Genomic DNA, 18,861 nt, shown 5'->3' with positions numbered 1-18,861 from the left:
TGCAAGTCATATGGGTTTTCAATCAGTTGATAGAACTTTATCCAAGTTTGATTTACTGAACTAGGCTACAGCCTGGAAATGTCTTACTAATGGAAACAGAGAAGACAACAGTTTGCTGGCTCTGAAAAGGCCCTATACTATTTTGATCAAAATCAGAAAAAGGTAAGAAGAACTGGATTATGACTGCTAACTGTATAAATGCCCATAATTTTCTACTGTACTATGGAACTCTTGGAAACTATTTTAAGCAATAATAACTCAGTTTTTAGAGGTGCTGACACCTAAAGCTACCACCCCTCAGTTCCTCAGAACATTTGTAAAATCAAGTGGAAGAACTCTTATTGAGGTAAGTGGTTGCTGTTCATTCCAGGTTTCTCTTTTAATGAACAGTTTGTACAAATGCTTGTGCATGTGCAGCAGCTCTTTTTCACCTGCAGATTTAAAACTTAAAAAACGCATTAAAAATATCCATTAAATCAGACTCCTATGTACTATTACAACCATTCAGTTACTGACTGAATGGAAGATAGTTCAAAAACAAGAGAAAAATTACAACTCTTATCACTCTGTAATAGCAATTATGATCTAGCCTAAACAAACATGCAGATATTGGATCAGTAACTCACTTCAGCAATTCCACATATCACATTCTCTCTGGGATTTTGAACTGTAATTAGTCCAGACAAATGTTTCTTTCAACTCTGAGATGTGCAGGATCAGACGTAAAGTCTCCTTCTCAGTTCTTAATAAAACCCCAACACTCAAAACTAAATACCTTCTAACTAGCCAACTTATGAGAAACTACAACAGAATGCCATGCACTTGCCACTGTCTTCTCCCAACTATTCTGGTTCCCCTAAACTCAGGGATTACTTGGACCCAACCGATCTTTCAACAGTTTGGAGTTTTCTTAAGAAATGTTTCATCAGCTTATACTTAAGGCACGCAAATGTGGGGCGTGGCTGTTAGCTCCGCCCAAATGCCTTCTGCAAGAGACTGGGATTGGCCAGCGTGATGTGTGGACACTGCATGGTGATTGGATGGAAAAGCACGTGATTGACAGCCGCATAGCCAATCAGTGGCTAGCCAGTGAAAAGGATGGGATAAAAAGGCTTGTTCTCTGAATAACAAACAGATCCCTGCATACCATCTCAAGGGCGTCTCATGCTTTGGTCCCCAATGCTACACTCAAAAACTAGATAAGCTGACATGATCAAAAAGAGATTAAATTAATTGAAGCTGTAATTTTTCCTTTGCCTGTGAGCGATACTGGATAGTATTGAGTTCTGTATGCAAGAAATACTGATGCCATAAAGAAACATTCAGGTAGACACGATAATATATGTTACATTATTGTATGTAGCATATATGTTACATTATTGTATGTAGCGACCACTGTAGCATTGATTCTATGCTCATTTCATTTAATTATGTTACTTAAGAAAAGTGAAACCAGAATCTATGGGGCGAAGCAATTTCACAAATATGAATGAACAGAAAGTAGAGTCTGGAATTCAAACATTATCTGTAGTTTCTAAATATACAAATTTATAAATCCATAACAAAAAGAAAACATTACTGAAATATATTGGTTTGGTTGTAGGCTTGGGGTTCTTATATTGACAAGTTATTTAGGTGAAGAACATTATTTGTCATTTAAACATTGCAACAGTTTTTTGTGAGTGCTGACTTTTTGACAGGTGTCCCAGCCAGGCTGGTTACTGATCTTGTATCATCTTGATTATCACTTCGTTTTCGCACTTCACTGTAAGAAAAAAACACAACCAATCAAAAAATGCACTCAATTAACATATATCTAGTCATTTTCAACCTTTTGTTTCTCCCACTTTATGTCACAGAGCTCAACACCTTCTATTGCATGGCTAATACTATGGAATTTAGCACAGAATCAACATGTCTCACAAATTTCCAATTTGGGAATAATATTGACATCTCTATGCAAACCATAGTGATAAAAACACAATTTTTTTCTAATATTTAATAACTCCCCAATGTTCTGATTTTCCTTTCCTTTTCTTTTGAGAATTTTTACTTATTGGCTTCAGTATTTTACCATAGAAAAAGAGTATGTTCACAGTTTAAATTACAAAATTAAATAACGTCAGTTTCAAGTATGAATCTACCTTCACAGAAAAAATGCACATTGTTGGATGTTTTTTACAAAGGCAGACTTAAAAGCTGTGCACATATGACTGATTATGGATTGCAGACCACTAGTCATTCAAAATTATACTTTAACCAAAAATGGTTAGTAGAATTGTAATATTTGGCTCACACATTATGACAGAAATACCAGGGTGCTAAAGGAATTTAAACAGAATTTCTGTCTGGTAAACAATTTAGACATGGGGACATCAAAGAAAATGTGAGTAATTAGAATGGTCAGCAATAAAACTGAATACATATTAATATGTGTGAAAGAATTAAAAAATAATTACATATAGAATTATTACACTTCAAAATAAATTATGAAATAGTTAAGACAGTAAATCTATGCACAATTAAAATTAAAATTGATCCAGCAAACAAATTTTAAAACTGTGTGCTCCATAACTGGGTCCTAGTTTAAATATTAATTATTGAGACAGCCTTGTAACATTTTCAAGCAAAAATGTTACTTCATTAAACTGAGAATAAATCCCACTCTGCATTTATCTATAATGATTTACAGAGTATTATTTTTAATGCTTTTTTAATGTTGGTACAATTTTAAAACTATATGTGTATTCTTTTATGGATATTTACATATGTCCTTTTTATAAAATATACTCAGATGTGTTTATGTGAAAATAGAAAGAGAGCTACTTACCGAGCAAGATGAAGAACTGCTTCTACAATATTGGATCCATCTTTAGCACTTGTTTCACAGAATAGTGCATTGTAAGTCTGTGAGCAAAAATAAAATGTTAAGCTAACTGATCTGAGATGGTTCCCATGTGAACATGTGTATTTAATTACAAATTGTTTCCTGAATAACACAAAGAATGATGACACATTTAAATGAACAGGATTTCTTCTAGTGCTTTTCATTGTCCAACATATTCACTTTAGTACTGTGAAATAAAACAATAATTGCTTTTTAATTATATCTGGTTTATATTCAGTATATTCCAAATTAATAAACTGAATTTAAAAAATTATAAGCTTAAAGTCCGAACTCAATCTTCTTGTCCACAAGGCTGCAAAATAGCAATGGAGTTGCCAGGACAGGTTGCTTAATCTAATTTGTTAGCTACTTAGACTAGAGCAGCTGGTTATTCTAGGTTAACCAAAAACATCATTCCATAAGTAAAAGACATGGCATCTGCCCCAGTTTAATCAATCAATTGTGCAAGCATTCAAACACTCAAGACCATTAAGACTCTCCCTATTATTCTACAAAATACAGGATTTGTCAGTCTCTTATCCCCCATATAAATACATGCAAAAACACCTGTCCATATTTCTATCCATAGCAGAGAATTCCACTTTTATTTCTGCACATGTGGCAGGAATACAAGACAGTATCTTGAAGATGAAAACACTCACTCCATTCAAAAGCTGGACACACACTGACTAGCCAATAGTGTGCTTCATATTTGAACTGGCAACTTCTATTTGGCAGTAGAAAAGTTCAGTCTTCTGTCCACCCACTTTTTTACGAAAAAGACTGAGAAGTCTTTCATAGCCAATAATGAGGTTCAGCTCAGCAGACACTGAGATGTGATTTAACCCAGAAAACCTCATGAAACCAGGACAGTTTAATGAAAAGTATCCATGAATCTTCAGTACTAAATGACTGAGGATGACCAGAAAGTTACTTTTGTTTACTAGTTTCTCACGTGGTTTTCTGATTAAAATTCCTAAGACCATTTTACACCAATGAGGTACACTTGGACCTTACCATGGCCAGCTTTTCTCCATAGTTTATAGGCACACATTTTTGCCCTTGTTCTGTAACAGCCTGACGGAGATCTGCCTTGTTTCCCACCATCATAATTGGAATATTCTCGTGAGTTGCATCCTGTAAAGAGAATTTTATGTCCTTATTGCTAGAACACTCAGAATACATGACTCACATCATCATGCCATACCAATTGCCTCCCCACAAAGTCTTGCACGCGAGTAGAAAAAATTGACAAATTACATAAGTTGTGCTTAGAACTTTTCATAAACCCCTCAAACTGTAAGAAGTCAGCTTAACTATACGCCTGCAAAGATGTGTTTCCATTCCCATAAGCCCTGTTTTCCAACAAGGAATTTAATGTGTTAAATTAATCTAATGCAATTGGTTACTGCATCTTAATGCTGCATAGTAAAATTACTATGGGAAAAGTAACGAACTCCTATACCATGATTAAAACAAAATGCCTTCACAGAAGATGAACTAAATATTTTGCTTGCTACTTTTCCTCCTATTAAGCATCTTCAGCGTAAGTGAAAAATCCCTCGCACTAAATGCAAATTCATATCCAAATAAACAGACGAGTAGAAAGAAATATTGAAAATTTCACTTGGCCTATCACTAATTTACACAATCTAATATATTGGTTTAAAATGCAAAGACTCCCAAGGAATACTCAAGCCATCCACAAGAAGGTTATCTGAAATATGCTGCATATTCATTTCAAAAGGATGTGAATGGGAAGAGTATGACTGCATAACATCCTTTAACACCAAAAGATGTATCAGATTGAATTCTGAGTATGTGATGATACATCTAGGACTTCCATGTAGCTTTTATTTCTATGACAGCCAGTAGTCTGGATAAGTACAATTTACAGATAATAAAATTTTATAAATAATAAAGCTAACAATGCAGTGAAACATATCTTATAAATTGTATATACTTAAGGGTCTTACCTCAATCATATCCACCCATTCTCTCACATTAATAAAGCTTTTCTCACATGTTACATCATATAGTAGTAAGACACCATCTGCTCTTCTGAAGTATGATTTCGCAATACTTCGAAATCTTTCAGGAAAAGAAAGGATTTGCATAAGGCCACATTATCAAAAAACAGTTCAGTTTAACATCATTAAGAACACAGCATTATTTAATTTCACTATCAAGTACAATTCTCTACATATAACATGATGAGTTCTTGAAAACTGCTGATGCAGGTCTACTAATGCTTCTTAAGAATCAATAGGATTCTGTCCTAAACCACAATCAGTATTTTGTGTATCAAAACAATCTACAGAGTACCTATTACAGACAATCTGGTCTCAAATTGCACCAGAGGAGGTTTGGATTAGATAACAGGAAAAACTTCTTCTCTGAAAGGGTGGTCAGGCATTGGAATGAGCTGTCCAGGGAAGTGGCAGAATCTCCATTCCTGGAAGTGTTCAATAGGCATGTGTGGATGTGGCACTTGGGGACATGATTTAGTGATGAACACAGCAGTAGTGCGTTAACAGCTGGACTTCATGAGCTTAGAGGTGTTTTCCAGCCTTAAATGGTTCTTTGATTCCACAATTCACCTACACATAACTTCCTAAATTGATTGGCTTACTTTATTTCCTTTGAAAAAGACAGGTAACCAGTAAAATTATTTCAGGACTTCATTATCAATTACAGTCATCTTTGTCACAAACTTTACACACTCCACTTAACCAAGGTACAGTAGCTAGGTACTTACATTGGATATTAAAATATTCTTCACAAATGTATTATGTGGGAGGAGACTGACTGGACCCTACCTACTTATTTCACATAATCACGCACTCAGGTAAAAGTAAACACATACAGCCCAACACAAATCTTGATCAATGAACACATTAAATTGACTTCCACAGCACTGGATTAACCTCTTAATAAACCTTAAAAGCTGGCAGTAAAAAAGTAATGGCTCTCAAGAAAAGATGTCATAGGATTTTGAGGAAAATGTACATCATAATTTGAAGAATCTTGGATATACATTCAGCAATCTGCAAAGAAACTTTTGGCAAAATTCTAAAATCTTGGGCAAGAAGTTTCTATATACTAAATACAATGCAAATCAGGACAGGATTTTCAAGGAAAGAGCAAGAGATGGGGAGGATGGGAAGGGGATCTCTAAGAAACAGCCTGCTTAAAAATACAGATGTGTAAGGACAAAGAAAGCTAGAGACTAAAATTAGAAGAAACCATGTGCATCTACTCCATCTTTTTGTATCACTAAAGAGGGACACATGGCTTTAATTAATTAATCCTGTGGTAAACCTCAACTATTTCTCTCTATACAGAACAAAGATTACCTCAAACATCACCAAAGCTAAAAAATAAACACTCCACCTGTCTTGGGGTCTCAGCAGTGAAAAATTGGATCTGTTTATAGATACTTACGTATGGACCATATAACTAACAGATTTTTTTGCACCTAGATGAAAAAAGACAAATGACTTTTACAAACAAAAGAATTTGGATGAGGAAGTTGCAGAGGATCACTAACCTCTCCTGCCCAGCTGTGTCCCACAGTTGTAGCACTGTAGGTTCTCCATCAACAATTAGTCTTTTCATTTGAAAATCCACACCTGAAAAGAATCATGTGTACAGTCTAACAAAAACCATCAATAGCCTTAAAAAAACCCACAGAAAAATAAAAGGTACAGGCTATATACAAGAATTTTTCCAAAAATCATTTCTTTCAATGAAAGGTTATGAGGTTTCAGTCAGTCATGCACATACTTCTGAACTGAAAAAATCCCATGAATGTATTTAATTTGTCTTTTCCCAGAAGCATTGATACAAATTGCATTCAGAAAAACAAGTAAGATCTTGCTCAGCTTTATTTTGCTGAACAGTTTTATCAAAGAAGTGAAAATGTTTTATAAAAACATTATTTGACATACCAATGAGGAAAAAGATAAATTAGACCAAAAATCCTGACTCATAGGTAATAAAACAAATATATAACTATGATTTGATTGGGAGGCAAAATACAGTCTTTGGCATCTTTAAGACAAGTTTGTTAGTTGACAACTATACTAATATACACAAGAAATCAGTCAGAAATCCTTCTAGCTGTAGTTAAACCAAAGCTTCAGTAAGACTTCGAAGAAATCATGACAAAAAATGGTATGAAAGGCATCAAAGAGTAGTATGAAATACTAATAAAAGAAGGAAGAGTTGAAAAAATAAGAAAGCAATGAAAAATGCAAAAAGGTTCATGTCAATCAGGCGAGAGGAAACAAGCAGCAGTCTCAATATGAGATATAAAGCAAGCTTCACTTTATTTCACCAAATGAGAAACTTATATACAGTTACAGATGTTTCTAATTATAGTTACACACGTATTTGCAGTCTGTTCTCACATAATCAGGGTTTTTCCTGGTGACTCTCTTATTCTTTTCTCATAACACTTCTGACTCCCTATCTTTTCTCATAACATTTTTCTCACAGCCTAGAAACACACAGCTGTGTTCCCAGGTTTTAGCTTCTCATGACACTTTACTAGGATTTTTACTGAGGCCTGCCTATGCTGAGGCTTTGTTCAGGCCTGCTCAACTAACACAAGTTTTGCTGGAAAACTGTGTTTTCCAACAGGTTCATACACACACTGAAAAGTTCCTTTCACTGAAATTCCTTTTCTGGTTCTTTGTGTTGTTCAGAAAGAGGCTCTGTAAAGAAAAACTAAATTAGACCAGTACCCTATTGTCCACTACAAACAGCTGTTATTACTAAGCTTTAATACTCAGTCAGATCTCACAGCCTAAGAAACTGGGTGTGTACATCCAGGAAAGCCTAGCAAGCAATCACAAAGGGAAGCTCTTCACCCACTTTACTGCAAAGTAACAAATTCATTTCAATATTTTAGGAAGAACATCAACTATACCCAGAGTTGCACTGGTGTTGCCTCGAAATTCATTCTTGCAAAGTCTCATAAGGAAACTGGATTTTCCCACTGCCGCATCTCCAGCAAGAACAATCTTGTAAGCCTTCTCTGAACTGAGGTATTTTGGAGTGCATTCAGTTGCATCTAACTGAAAATAAAAAGAATCCCTCTATAACATCTAATTAACAAAAAAAAAAAAAAGCTCTGTATCACTGTTTTCCATTTTTCCCCTGAAGAACTGGTTACCTGAGGGGTGAGAGCAGATATGTATTTCCTCGTTGAAGCAACTGAGCTGCTTCGACTAACTGGTCGTGAGGGCTTCCAGTCTGAAACTACAGTGCTGTTAGCAGGACTGTACTCTTCTTCATCCCTGATCTCTGGAACCTGAAAGTTCAAGTTAGTTCTCTAGTGAGAAAAGTATACTTTTTTGAAAAGGCTCAGTTAAGGCTGATTAAAAATTTTTAACCATTTGAATTAAATGCAGCTGTGCAATTCAAATCAAAATACTGCGATTATCCTGCTCTTATTCATTTTAGCTGTTTACCATAATCTACATTTTGTCTTTTAACATGTTTACTCTTTGGCATACATTCTTTCAGTACTCTGATAGAGAAAATTAATCTCTATATGAAAAATTCAGCTTAAAACATAGTCACAAAAAAAAAATACTTTATTTCAAAGTTTATTTTGCAAATTTTGTAAGAATTTTCCCAAAGATATTATTCTCTATGCTATCACTACTCAAACTAAGTACAGCACAGCTGTAAATCAACACTACTCATAGCAAAGTCCCCACAGAGATCAATGTCTACTAAATGCACGCCAAATGATTTGCCTTAAAAAAAAGTTCAACTGTGCTTAATACCGGTCTTGCTACATAGTCATCATGAACTCTTTCAATGTTACTAACAATTAAAACAGACACAGTAACACCTCCTTCGATTTTTAAATTCTCTGAGACTTTGAGTGTTAAGTCAAGGTGTGCACTAACAGTATTCTCACACATGCTTTCTTTTCTCCACTGCCACAGCATAGTAAGAGGAAGTGAATGGAAACTATTTTATTGCTATCTGCTTTTTTATCATTAGAAAATGACCTCATTTCTGCATATTGTTTAACAACCTTCAAAAATCACGTAAACCTCAAAAACCTCAAAAACATATCAAAAAATACAAAAACAAAAGAGAACTAACTGTTTACACATTCTCAAAAAATTTTCAGTAATTTCATTTAATTGCATTATGAGCCAAATATTTAGTTTTACCTGACCTGTGGACAAATAACCATCTTATTTTAAAACCAGGAAGCTAATTTTCCCTCCAATCAAAGGTCCTTGTCAGAGAAGGAGTAAATCTGGCACTTACATCTGTATCAGAAGCATCACCACCAAAGCCTTCTTGCATACACTGTGACCTTTGAAAAATCCTTTGATGCCTGTATTCCACTTCTGAATCATACTCATTTGAATCTCTCAGGGTAGATAAACCACTGTCAAAACAGCTCTCAGGTAGGCTGTCAACTTCACAGTTTATCCTTTGCATAGGATCACAAAGGGCTAAAGAATCGTAATCTTCATCAACACAAGATGAATGAGACGACCTAGTAAAAAAATATTGGAGGGGAAAAAATAAATTATTCCACAATTGTTCTTCCCAACAAAATCTGAGCCCTTCTGGAATAGTCAGTTCTTAGAAATGCTAATATTAAGACATATATCAATCCCTACCTTGCCTTTTAAGAATTTCTTTCTCAATCAAATGTCTTGGGATTCCCAGATTAAATTATTTAATTATTTAACCTACATTGCCGATTATGACTTTCCAAGTCTCAGCAATTACGACTATCTGTTAATTCAAAAAAGCCTATTTAGAAATCATTTGGAAGAGCAATGTAAGCTGAAGACATTGAAAGCAGAAAATAATATACAATGGGCTGATTTGGGGCTATTCTAAGACATAAAATGACCTCAAGATACTGTATCTCATTTAGATGAATGCATTTGCTCACAGAAGCACTCGTGCCAATAAGGAACAGCTATAAACATAGAAGGGGGAGTAGCCAAGTTCAGGAAATCAGCAATGGTGGAAGAAGTCAATGAAAAATTTTCTTACAGTTTGGTAGGCTACGCAAAACCTAAAATTTTACACAGAATTCCTCTCTTTTCCCTCGATCTTTCTTCAAAAGTTTGGTTTGTTTTTCACTCTGGATGCTGTGACATAAAAAAATACTTCAGTGAATGCTGCAATGCCAGTATGGCTTGCAGTAAAAAAATAGGGTTCATTTATGTAAATAAAAATACAGAAAAGAAAGATTAATTGAGTGAATCTTAAAATAGCCAATCTTACGAAAGAGTTTACAATGGCTACAATCATTTTCATGCTCCTGCAGCAAGACAGGGACTGGCATTAACTGAAATGAGGTAGAGAAGGTCTCGAAGTCACAGCAGAGAAGAGAGAAATGCTGACTTAGCCCTGTTGGGAATGGACGTGATGACTGAGCTGCTAAAACAGACAAGGTCAGCATCAATCCTTGTAAAACAGCCTGTTCCCAGAGGGGCTCTCTGTGTGATGGCACAACACAGGAGAGAGTACACTGGGGAAAATCACCAAATTATGAAGTTGTTACCAAGTCAAATTCCTCCCTGCAACATGCAAAAGGGGCGTGACAGAGGCATCATTGTCCCATTCAATAACATTCACAACCATCTAATTTACACCCTTTCAGGCTAGTGAATAATCACATGAATGCATGTGAATATCAAAGCATACATGCTTTTTGTATTCATCCACCTACTAGCTGTCTTGGATTGATGATATGATAATCCTTTATCCCCTATCGTTGGCTTATATGCCCAAGAAAGAAAAAAAATGTGTGGTCCTGTCTCTTTAACTGCACCCAGCCGCAGAGAGAAACGCGGGTTTTTTTTGAAAACATTTTCCCCAAGCCTCGCTCCGGGGGAGGATTCGTCGCTCGGCAGAGACTGCGTGCTGGACGGGGGTCGGAGTGAGCTTTGTTCCCGTTTTTTCCATTCTTCTTCTTTTTTTCCTCGTTTGGACCCCTTCTCTTCGATCTGCTTTGCCACCCGGAGCCCCAGGAGGGCCAGAGGACAGCAGAGCTCTCCAGGGAGCTCCACCCGGCCCCGGGTGGGGGGCGAGGAGGAGAGGGACTGCGTCTGAGAAAAGGACTTTTTATTCAGGTTGAATAACTGCCTTTCACCTTGTTTTTCCCCTTCCCCTGTGCCTTGTAGGGCACTCTGCGTGGTTTTGTTAAATAAATAGTTTTTCTTCACTTTCATCTGAGAGGTTCTGTTGTGGGTGGGGGAGGGGGTGTCGGGGCCCTTCGCTCTCGGAGGAGAGAGTCTTATCATTAACCCGGGACATATTTGGCGCCCAACGTGGGGCCTCGATTACTTGTTCTACACCTTTTGTGGGGTTAGAGAAAGTGAAGAAAAAACCCTAATAATTGCATTCTGGTTTTAATCGCTTTTTATTGAATTACAGCCATCAGTAGTCACTATGCTGTTTGATGGGAGGTTGTTTGATGTAATACTGTCTGTTTGGCACATAGGTTTGTTTCCCTACCAACAGGTAGGGGCAATCCTGTCCCTAATGTATAATTTCCACCAATCAGGGACACGACTCCGGCTTGTTATAGTAATGTGTGTGATACTGACGATCTGTAAGAAGGTATGGGAAACAGTTAAAGATGTACATGCTCTGTTTCCTCCTCTAGTTTTAGTAACCTGTTTTGGAGTTTTGTTAGTAATATTACCCAACCTGTTAGAGAAGTAGAGGGTGAAGCTTCCTGGCTCCTCACCCATCTCTTTCCCTTTAAATCTGGTATATCAGCTTTTGAGAATATTCAGTTTCCCCTGGATGTTAAAGAGACCATTAACTTGGTAGTACAGGTGCTTTACCTAGGAGTTTCCGTGTATATGATGTTCAGTGTTACCAGAATGAGGGCTGAGAAGTCCAGAGGGGCTGAGCAGGAGCAGGCACCTAATCCAGATGTGAGGAAATTTGAATGGTGTGGAGTATGGGAGGACATAGGTAAAACTTTAAAGAAATTCTCTGATCCAATAGACTGGGAATTTCCCTCTGGACAAATCCCGAGACCAGCTGAGGTGGGGAAGTATCTGAAAGAGAAGTGCAGAGACAACTGCAGTGCAATATGTTGGGCCCTGGCATATGCTTATCGTACACTGTCAGATATTATAGAACAGGAAGTAAGGGAGCCTAAGCCAATGGCAGTTGCTCCTATTACAAGGAGCAGGAAAGCCCAATTTAAGACTGATCGCCCAGATGACAGTGGGGAGGGACCCTCAAGGCCAGCAACTGAGTCAGAGGTCATTGTTGAATCCATGAATGTGAGAGACCTTCACAGCCTAAGAAAAGATTATGTCCAACGAGATGATGAATCTGTGATTAGTTGGTTAGTCCGTCTTTGGGATGCTGCAGGCGATGTTACACTTCTAGATGCTACTGAGGCAAGGCATTTAGGGACTGTGTCACGTGACCCAGATATCAACCAAACTATACGAGATGGGCCTGACTGCAGCAGCCTCTGGAGACGAGCTATCAGAGCTGCGAGGGACAGATACCTACATCCCGACGATCTCTATTCGCAACAAACCCAGTGGAGAACCATAGAACAAGGGATTCAACGCTTGAGAGAAATGGCAGTGGTAGAAATTGTCTTCCCAGAGGACATAGCAAACCCAGATCCGATTATAGACCCAGATAGGATAGAATGTACACCTGTGATGTGGCGGAAACTCCTAAAGCTTGGGCCATCAGGGTATGCTTCTGCTTTAGCCATTATGAAGCAAGATGACGGGCATGAGACTGTGCGTGATATGACAAAGAAACTCCGAGCGTATGCAGATGTTGTGCATAGCCCAATGAATGCAAGAATCTCAGCTGTGGAAACAAATCTGCAGAAACTAGAAAATAAGATAGAGAAGAATCATGAGAAACTCAGTAAAGAGATTAAAGACAGCCTTCTCCAAATCTCAGCAGTACAGACCAGAGGTTCTGCTACCCCACGCAGACGCTCCTCAGCTATGAGAACTGGATATATCCCTTGACATGAGTTGTGGTATTTCCTGTGTGACAGTGGAGAAAACATGAACAGGTGGGATGGACAACCCACTGCTGTCCTGGCACGACGAGTGCGTGAATTGAAGGAGGGCAAGACTCAGAGAAGGAACTCCACCAGAAGGGAAGTAGCTCTACTCAATATGTCTGATTCCGTTGAAGGAACCTCTAACACAAATACCCACCATGGTTAGAGGGGCCCTGCCTCTAGCCAGGTAGAGGCCAGGGAAAACCGAATTTTTTGGACAGTGTGGATTCGATGGCCTGGCACATCAGAGCCACAAGAATACGAGGCTTTAGTTGACACTGGTGCACAATGCACGATAATCCCATCGAGACATGTGGGGACAGAACCTATTTCTATTTCCGGCGTTACAGGAGGATCACAAGACTTGACCCTCGTGAAAGCTGAGGTGAGCCTGACTGGAAGAGAGTGGAAAGAACATTCCATTGTGACTGGCCCAGAGGCTCCATGTATTTTGGGTATAGACTTCCTCCGAAATGGATATTTCAAAGACCCAAAGGGACTCAAGTGGGCATTTGGGATAGCTGCTGTGGAGACAGAGGGCATAAAACAATTGAACACCTTGCCTGGACTGTCAGAGAACCCATCTGCAGTAGGACTCCTGAAAGGGGAAGAGCAACAAGTACCAATTGCAACCTCGATTGTGCACCGCCGTCAGTACCGGACAACTCGTGATGCCGTGATTCCCATTCACAAACTAATCCGTGAGCTGGAGAGCCAAGGGGTGGTCAGCAGGACCCATTCATCCTTTAACAGCCCCATCTGGCCTGTGCGAAAATCTGAAGGAGAATGGAGATTGACTGTGGACTATCGTGCCTTGAATGAGGTGACTCCACCTCTGAGTGCTGCTGTGCCAGACATGCTGGAGCTCCAGTATGAGCTAGAGTCAAAGGCAGCAAAGTGGTATGCTACTATTGACATTGCAAATGCATTTTTCTCCATTCCTCTGGCAGCAGAGTGCAGACCTCAGTTTGCTTTCACCTGGAGGGGCGTGCAGTACACCTGGAACCGATTGCCCCAGGGGTGGAAACACAGTCCCACCATCTGCCATGGACTGATCCAGGCTGCACTAGAAAGGGGTGGGGCTCCAGAACATTTGCAATACATTGATGACATCATTGTGTGGGGGGACACAGCAGAAGAAGTATTTGAGAAAGGAAAGGAAGTAATCCAGATTCTCCTGGAAGCCGGTTTCGCTATAAAATAGAGCAAAGTCAAAGGGCCTGCCAAAGAGATCCAGTTCCTAGGAGTGAAGTGGCAAGATGGACGGCGTCAGATTCCTACTGAGGTTATCAATAAAATCATCACAATGTCCCCCCAACCAACAAGAAGGAGACGCAAGCTTTCCTAGGTGCCATAGGCTTTTGGAGAATGCACATCCCTGAGTACAGCCAGATCGTGAGTCCTCTCTACCTCATAACCCGCAAGAAGAACGATTTCCATTGGGGCCCTGAACAGCAGCAAGCCTTCACCCAGATCAAGCAGGGGATTGCTCATGCAGTAGCCCTTGGCCCAGTCAGGACAGGGCCAGAAGTAAAGAATGTGCTTTACTCTGCAGCTGGGAGCCATGGCCTGTCCTGGAGCCTTTGGCAGAAGGTGCCTGGTGAGACCCGAGGTCGACCACTGGGATTTTGGAGCCGAAGTTACAGAGGGTCTGAAGCCAACTACACCCCAACAGAGAAAGAAATCCTAGCAGCATATGAAGGAGTCCAAGCTGCCTCAGAGGTAATTGGCACAGAAGCACAACTCCTCCTGGCACCTCGACTACCGGTGCTGGGGTGGATGTTAAAAGCAGAGGTTCCCTCTACTCATCATGCCACCAATGGCACATGGAGCAAATGGATTGCCCTTATCACACAGCGTGCCCGTATGGGAAATCTGAATCGCCCTGGGATTTTGGAAATAATTACAAATTGGCCTGAAGGTGAAAATTTTAGTCTGACTGAGGAAGAGGAGCTGGACCAGGTGACCCGTGCAGAGGAAGCCCCACCATACAACCAACTGCCAGCAGATGAAACACGCTACGCTCTTTTCACTGATGGTTCCTGTCGTCTTGTAGGGACAAAAAGAAAATGGAAAGCAGCTGTGTGGAGCCCCACACAACGGGTTGCAGAAGCTAGGGAAGAAGAGGGGGGATCGAGCCAATTCGCTGAGCTCAAAGCCGTTCAGTTAGCCCTGGACATTGCTGAAAGAGAGAAATGGCCAAAGCTCTACCTTTATACTGATTCATGGATGGTAGCCAATGCTCTGTGGGGTTGGCTGGAAAAGTGGAAGAAGGCTGGTTGGCAGCGTAGGGGAAAACCAATTTGGGCAGCTGAAGAGTGGAAAGACATCGCTAGTCGGGCAGAGAGACTACCTGTGAAGGTCCGCCATGTAGACGCCCATGTCCCCAAGAGTCGAGCTAATGAGGAACACCGAAACAACGAACAGGTAGATCAGGCTGCAAAGATAAAGGTGTCCCAGGTAGACTTGGATTGGCAGCATAAAGGAGATTTATTCTTAGCTCGATGGGCCCATGATGCCTCAGGCCATCAGGGCAGAGATGCCACCTATAAGTGGGCACGAGACCGAGGGGTGGATCTAACCATGGACTGCATCTCTCAAGTTATCCATGACTGTGAAACATGTGCTGCCATCAAGCAAGCCAAGCGGGTGAAACCCCTGTGGTATGGTGGAAGGTGGTCAAAATATAAGTATGGAGAGGCATGGCAGATTGATTACATCACACTGCCTCAAACCCGCCATGGCAAGCGCTATGTGCTCACAATGGTAGAAGCCACCACTGGGTGGCTGGAAACCTAACCTGTGCCTCATGCCACTGCTCGTAACACCATCCTGGGCCTTGAGAACCAAGTCCTGTGGAGGCATGGTACCCCTGAGAGAATTGAGTCAGATAACGGAACTCATTTTAAAAATAGCCTCATAAACAACTGGGCTAGAGACCATGGCATTGAGTGGGTGTACCACATTCCCTATCATGCACCAGCCGCTGGCAAAGTGGAACGGTATAATGGATTGTTAAAAACCACCCTAAAGGCATTGGGTGGGGGAACTTATAAGAATTGGGAGCGACATTTAGCAGAGGCCACCTGGTTAGTCAATACCCGAGGCTCCATCAACCGAGCAGGTCCTGCCCAATCTGAGCTTCTACATACAGTGGATGGAGATAAGGTCCCAGCAGTACATGCCAGAGGCTTGTTAGGGAAAACTGTCTGGATTGATTCTGCCTCACATAAAGACAAACCCATCCGTGGGGTTGTCTTTGCTCAGGGACCAGGGTGTACTTGGTGGATAATGCAGGAAGATGGAAAAACACAATGTGTCCCTCAGGGAAATTTAATTTTGGGTGAAGGCCACATGTAAGATTGGGATGGCAACATACCACCGTTCACCGTTCGTGACATTATTTGTACATAGTTATGTGTATATATGTATATATGTATATATGTATATATGTGTATATATATATGTGTGTGTTTGAAGTTGGAAGATGTTAAGGTGGGCCTTAAGCCAACGCTATGGAATAAGGGGTGGAATGTCTTGGATTGATGATATGATAATCCTTTATTCCCTATCGTTGGCTTATATGCCCAAGAAAGAAAAAAATGTGTAAAATGTGTGGTCCTGTCTCTTTAACTGCACCCAGCCGCAGAGAGAAACGCGGGTTTTTTTGAAAACATTTTCCCCAAGCCTCGCTCCGGGGGAGGATTCGTCGCTCGGCAGAGACTGCGTGCTGGACGGGGGTCGGAGTGAGCTTTGTTCCCGTTTTTTTCCATTCTTCTTCTTTTTTCCTCGTTTGGACCCCTTCTCTTCGATCTGCTTTGCCACCCGGAGACCCAGGAGGGCCAGAGGACAGCAGAGCTCTCCGGGGAGCTCCACCCGGCCCCGGGTGGGGGGCGAGGAGGAGAGGGACTGCGTCTGAAAAAAGAACTTTTTAATCAGGTTGAATAACTGCCTTTCACCTTGTTTTTCCCCTTCCCCTGTGCCTTGTAGGGCACTCTGCATGGTTTTGTTAAATAAATAGTTTTTTCTTCACTTTCATCTGAGAGGTTCTGTTGTGGGTGGGGGAGGGGGTGTCGGGGCCCTTCGCTCTCGGAGGAGAGAGTCTTATCATTAACCCGGGACACTAGCCTATACGAAATCACTGAAATACTGAGGAAGAGTGCATGCTCTAACTAAGTTAAGCTTGTCAGGTACTCCCCGAAATAAAGCTCTTTAGTAGCCAATTTTCAACTTCACTGAACCACAGATCCAATGCTGGGAATTTTGTATATGCTTAAAGCAAGTTAGACCAAGATGAATCTAACAGATAAAAAAAGAAAAATCATACCTTTTAGCACAAATTATTTAAAACATGTTAGTATGCAAACCAATATCTTTTAATGTTGATCTGATTACAGGAGACGAAGTACAGGTTCTGTGACATTCACATCTCTTTCTCTCTTTTGATACTATCAAGTCACACCTGTTAAGAGTAAGCTTTATTCCTACCATGTAAACTTTCTTCTAAAGTAGCTTGTATTTCTCACTTTTGTGGAAATGCAAGGATTGCACCATGTGGCAGGTCCTAATAAATATTCATAGAGAATGACATCACTAAGTCTCCAGAGCGGTTTTAGTTACTCCCTCAGAAAATTACTCAATGTAATATACAGCTTAGAGTCAGTGCCTCTAAAAATGTGCAGAGGGTCCAACAACAGGGAATTGGGTTTATGTGCATTCAAAGGGAAACAGCTTGTGACAAACAAAACTTCAAAATCAGCAAACACTTCTCACATGGAGAGTGACAATCTCATAATAAGAGCGACACTACTGAATGAATGGCAACATTGTAAGTGTGAAGCAGAAGCCAGTTTAATGCCTATCCAAGATGATCTTCTCTCTGGCAAAATCTAAAACACAGACTACTAAGACCTCCATCAGAGGTGGAGGTTTGGAGTACCACTGAAAGAAAAAGAAGATAATCTATCAATTGAATAAGGACACACATTTTTGCCAACAGATCTGACTGTTTAAAAATCCAAGTATGAAAGCACAGCATGATTAACAGCACTTGGCATTGACTCCAACGCCCAGTGTCTTCAGTGAGTCTCAGCAATGATCTGAGGAAGTTCTGATCAATGACCTGTATCCAGTAAGTACAGAAATAAATACCTCCGACCATTTAATATTTCCATTTAGATAACTGACCGGTTTTGTATCCTTACCCCATTAATATCCAAGCGTATCCACTACTTTTGCATGTTAGTGTGAGTCGAGGTTGTTTATTCTTTTGAAGAATTACACCAACGTTTGTAAAAACTACTGCATGGGAAACAAGGCACACAAGCTGAACATAAAACCAGAAATGGTTTATTTCTCAAGTACTGAGTAAGGCTAACAGAGGCCCTCAGAGGACTTTTATGGTTTCTTGAAGACAAAGAGACTGAGAATCAAACTAGAATCAAAACAGTTCAAGACCAAACAAGAGGCTGTCTGAACTCTCCATAAGTTTATGGCTTGCACTGAAAAGGGTTTTCCCGATCTTTCTGAAGTAATGAAAAGACTCCTATGGACTTCAGTATACTTGGAATCACAATGGTCACACATTACTTCTAAATCAGACAAAACTATTCTTACTTAACAGTAATCTGCTCTTCTAAGACAAGTCATTTTCAAATTAACAAAAGCCAGCCTTGCTTACCTGTCATACCGTGGGTTTAAAGGAGAATGTTCACCATTAAATTTAGGACTGCTTCTGGAAATGGTACTTCCTGGTGAGGTGTTTGCTAACCGCTGCAAGAGATATATAACAAATGTATATTAACTTTGATGAACACAGTGAAAGTATCTAGATTTGCTCAGAAAAAAGTGTGCATCCTCAAAATTACAAATTGCATGTATTTAATATGTATTTATATACATTATATAAATATATACA

General features: G+C 39.9%; 1 protein-coding gene across 1 annotated transcript in view; it reads right to left on the bottom strand.

The window, feature by feature from the left end:
- Window positions 1-1,521: 1,521 nt before the first annotated feature.
- Window positions 1,522-18,861, bottom strand: part of RASEF (RAS and EF-hand domain containing) — a 40,610-nt gene continuing 23,270 nt past the window's right edge. Inside the window, exons 9-17 of the mRNA XM_085041921.1 lie at window positions 18,625-18,716; window positions 9,185-9,419; window positions 8,067-8,204; window positions 7,821-7,968; window positions 6,438-6,519; window positions 4,864-4,978; window positions 3,905-4,024; window positions 2,831-2,907; window positions 1,522-1,765 (exon numbers count right to left, since the gene is read on the bottom strand). Of these exons, the coding sequence (XP_084898047.1) occupies window positions 1,657-1,765; window positions 2,831-2,907; window positions 3,905-4,024; window positions 4,864-4,978; window positions 6,438-6,519; window positions 7,821-7,968; window positions 8,067-8,204; window positions 9,185-9,419; window positions 18,625-18,716 (1,116 nt within the window). The 3' untranslated portion in view covers window positions 1,522-1,656. The remainder of the gene's footprint in view (window positions 1,766-2,830; window positions 2,908-3,904; window positions 4,025-4,863; window positions 4,979-6,437; window positions 6,520-7,820; window positions 7,969-8,066; window positions 8,205-9,184; window positions 9,420-18,624; window positions 18,717-18,861) is intronic.

The sequence above is a fragment of the Lichenostomus cassidix genome, chromosome Z (genome assembly GCF_008360975.1).
Source record: "Lichenostomus cassidix isolate B80296 chromosome Z, HeHo_3.0, whole genome shotgun sequence".
Classification (NCBI taxonomy): domain Eukaryota; kingdom Metazoa; phylum Chordata; class Aves; order Passeriformes; family Meliphagidae; genus Lichenostomus; species Lichenostomus cassidix.
Note: the sequence above shows the minus strand (reverse complement) of the source record. Positions and strands in the feature narration are given on the sequence as shown.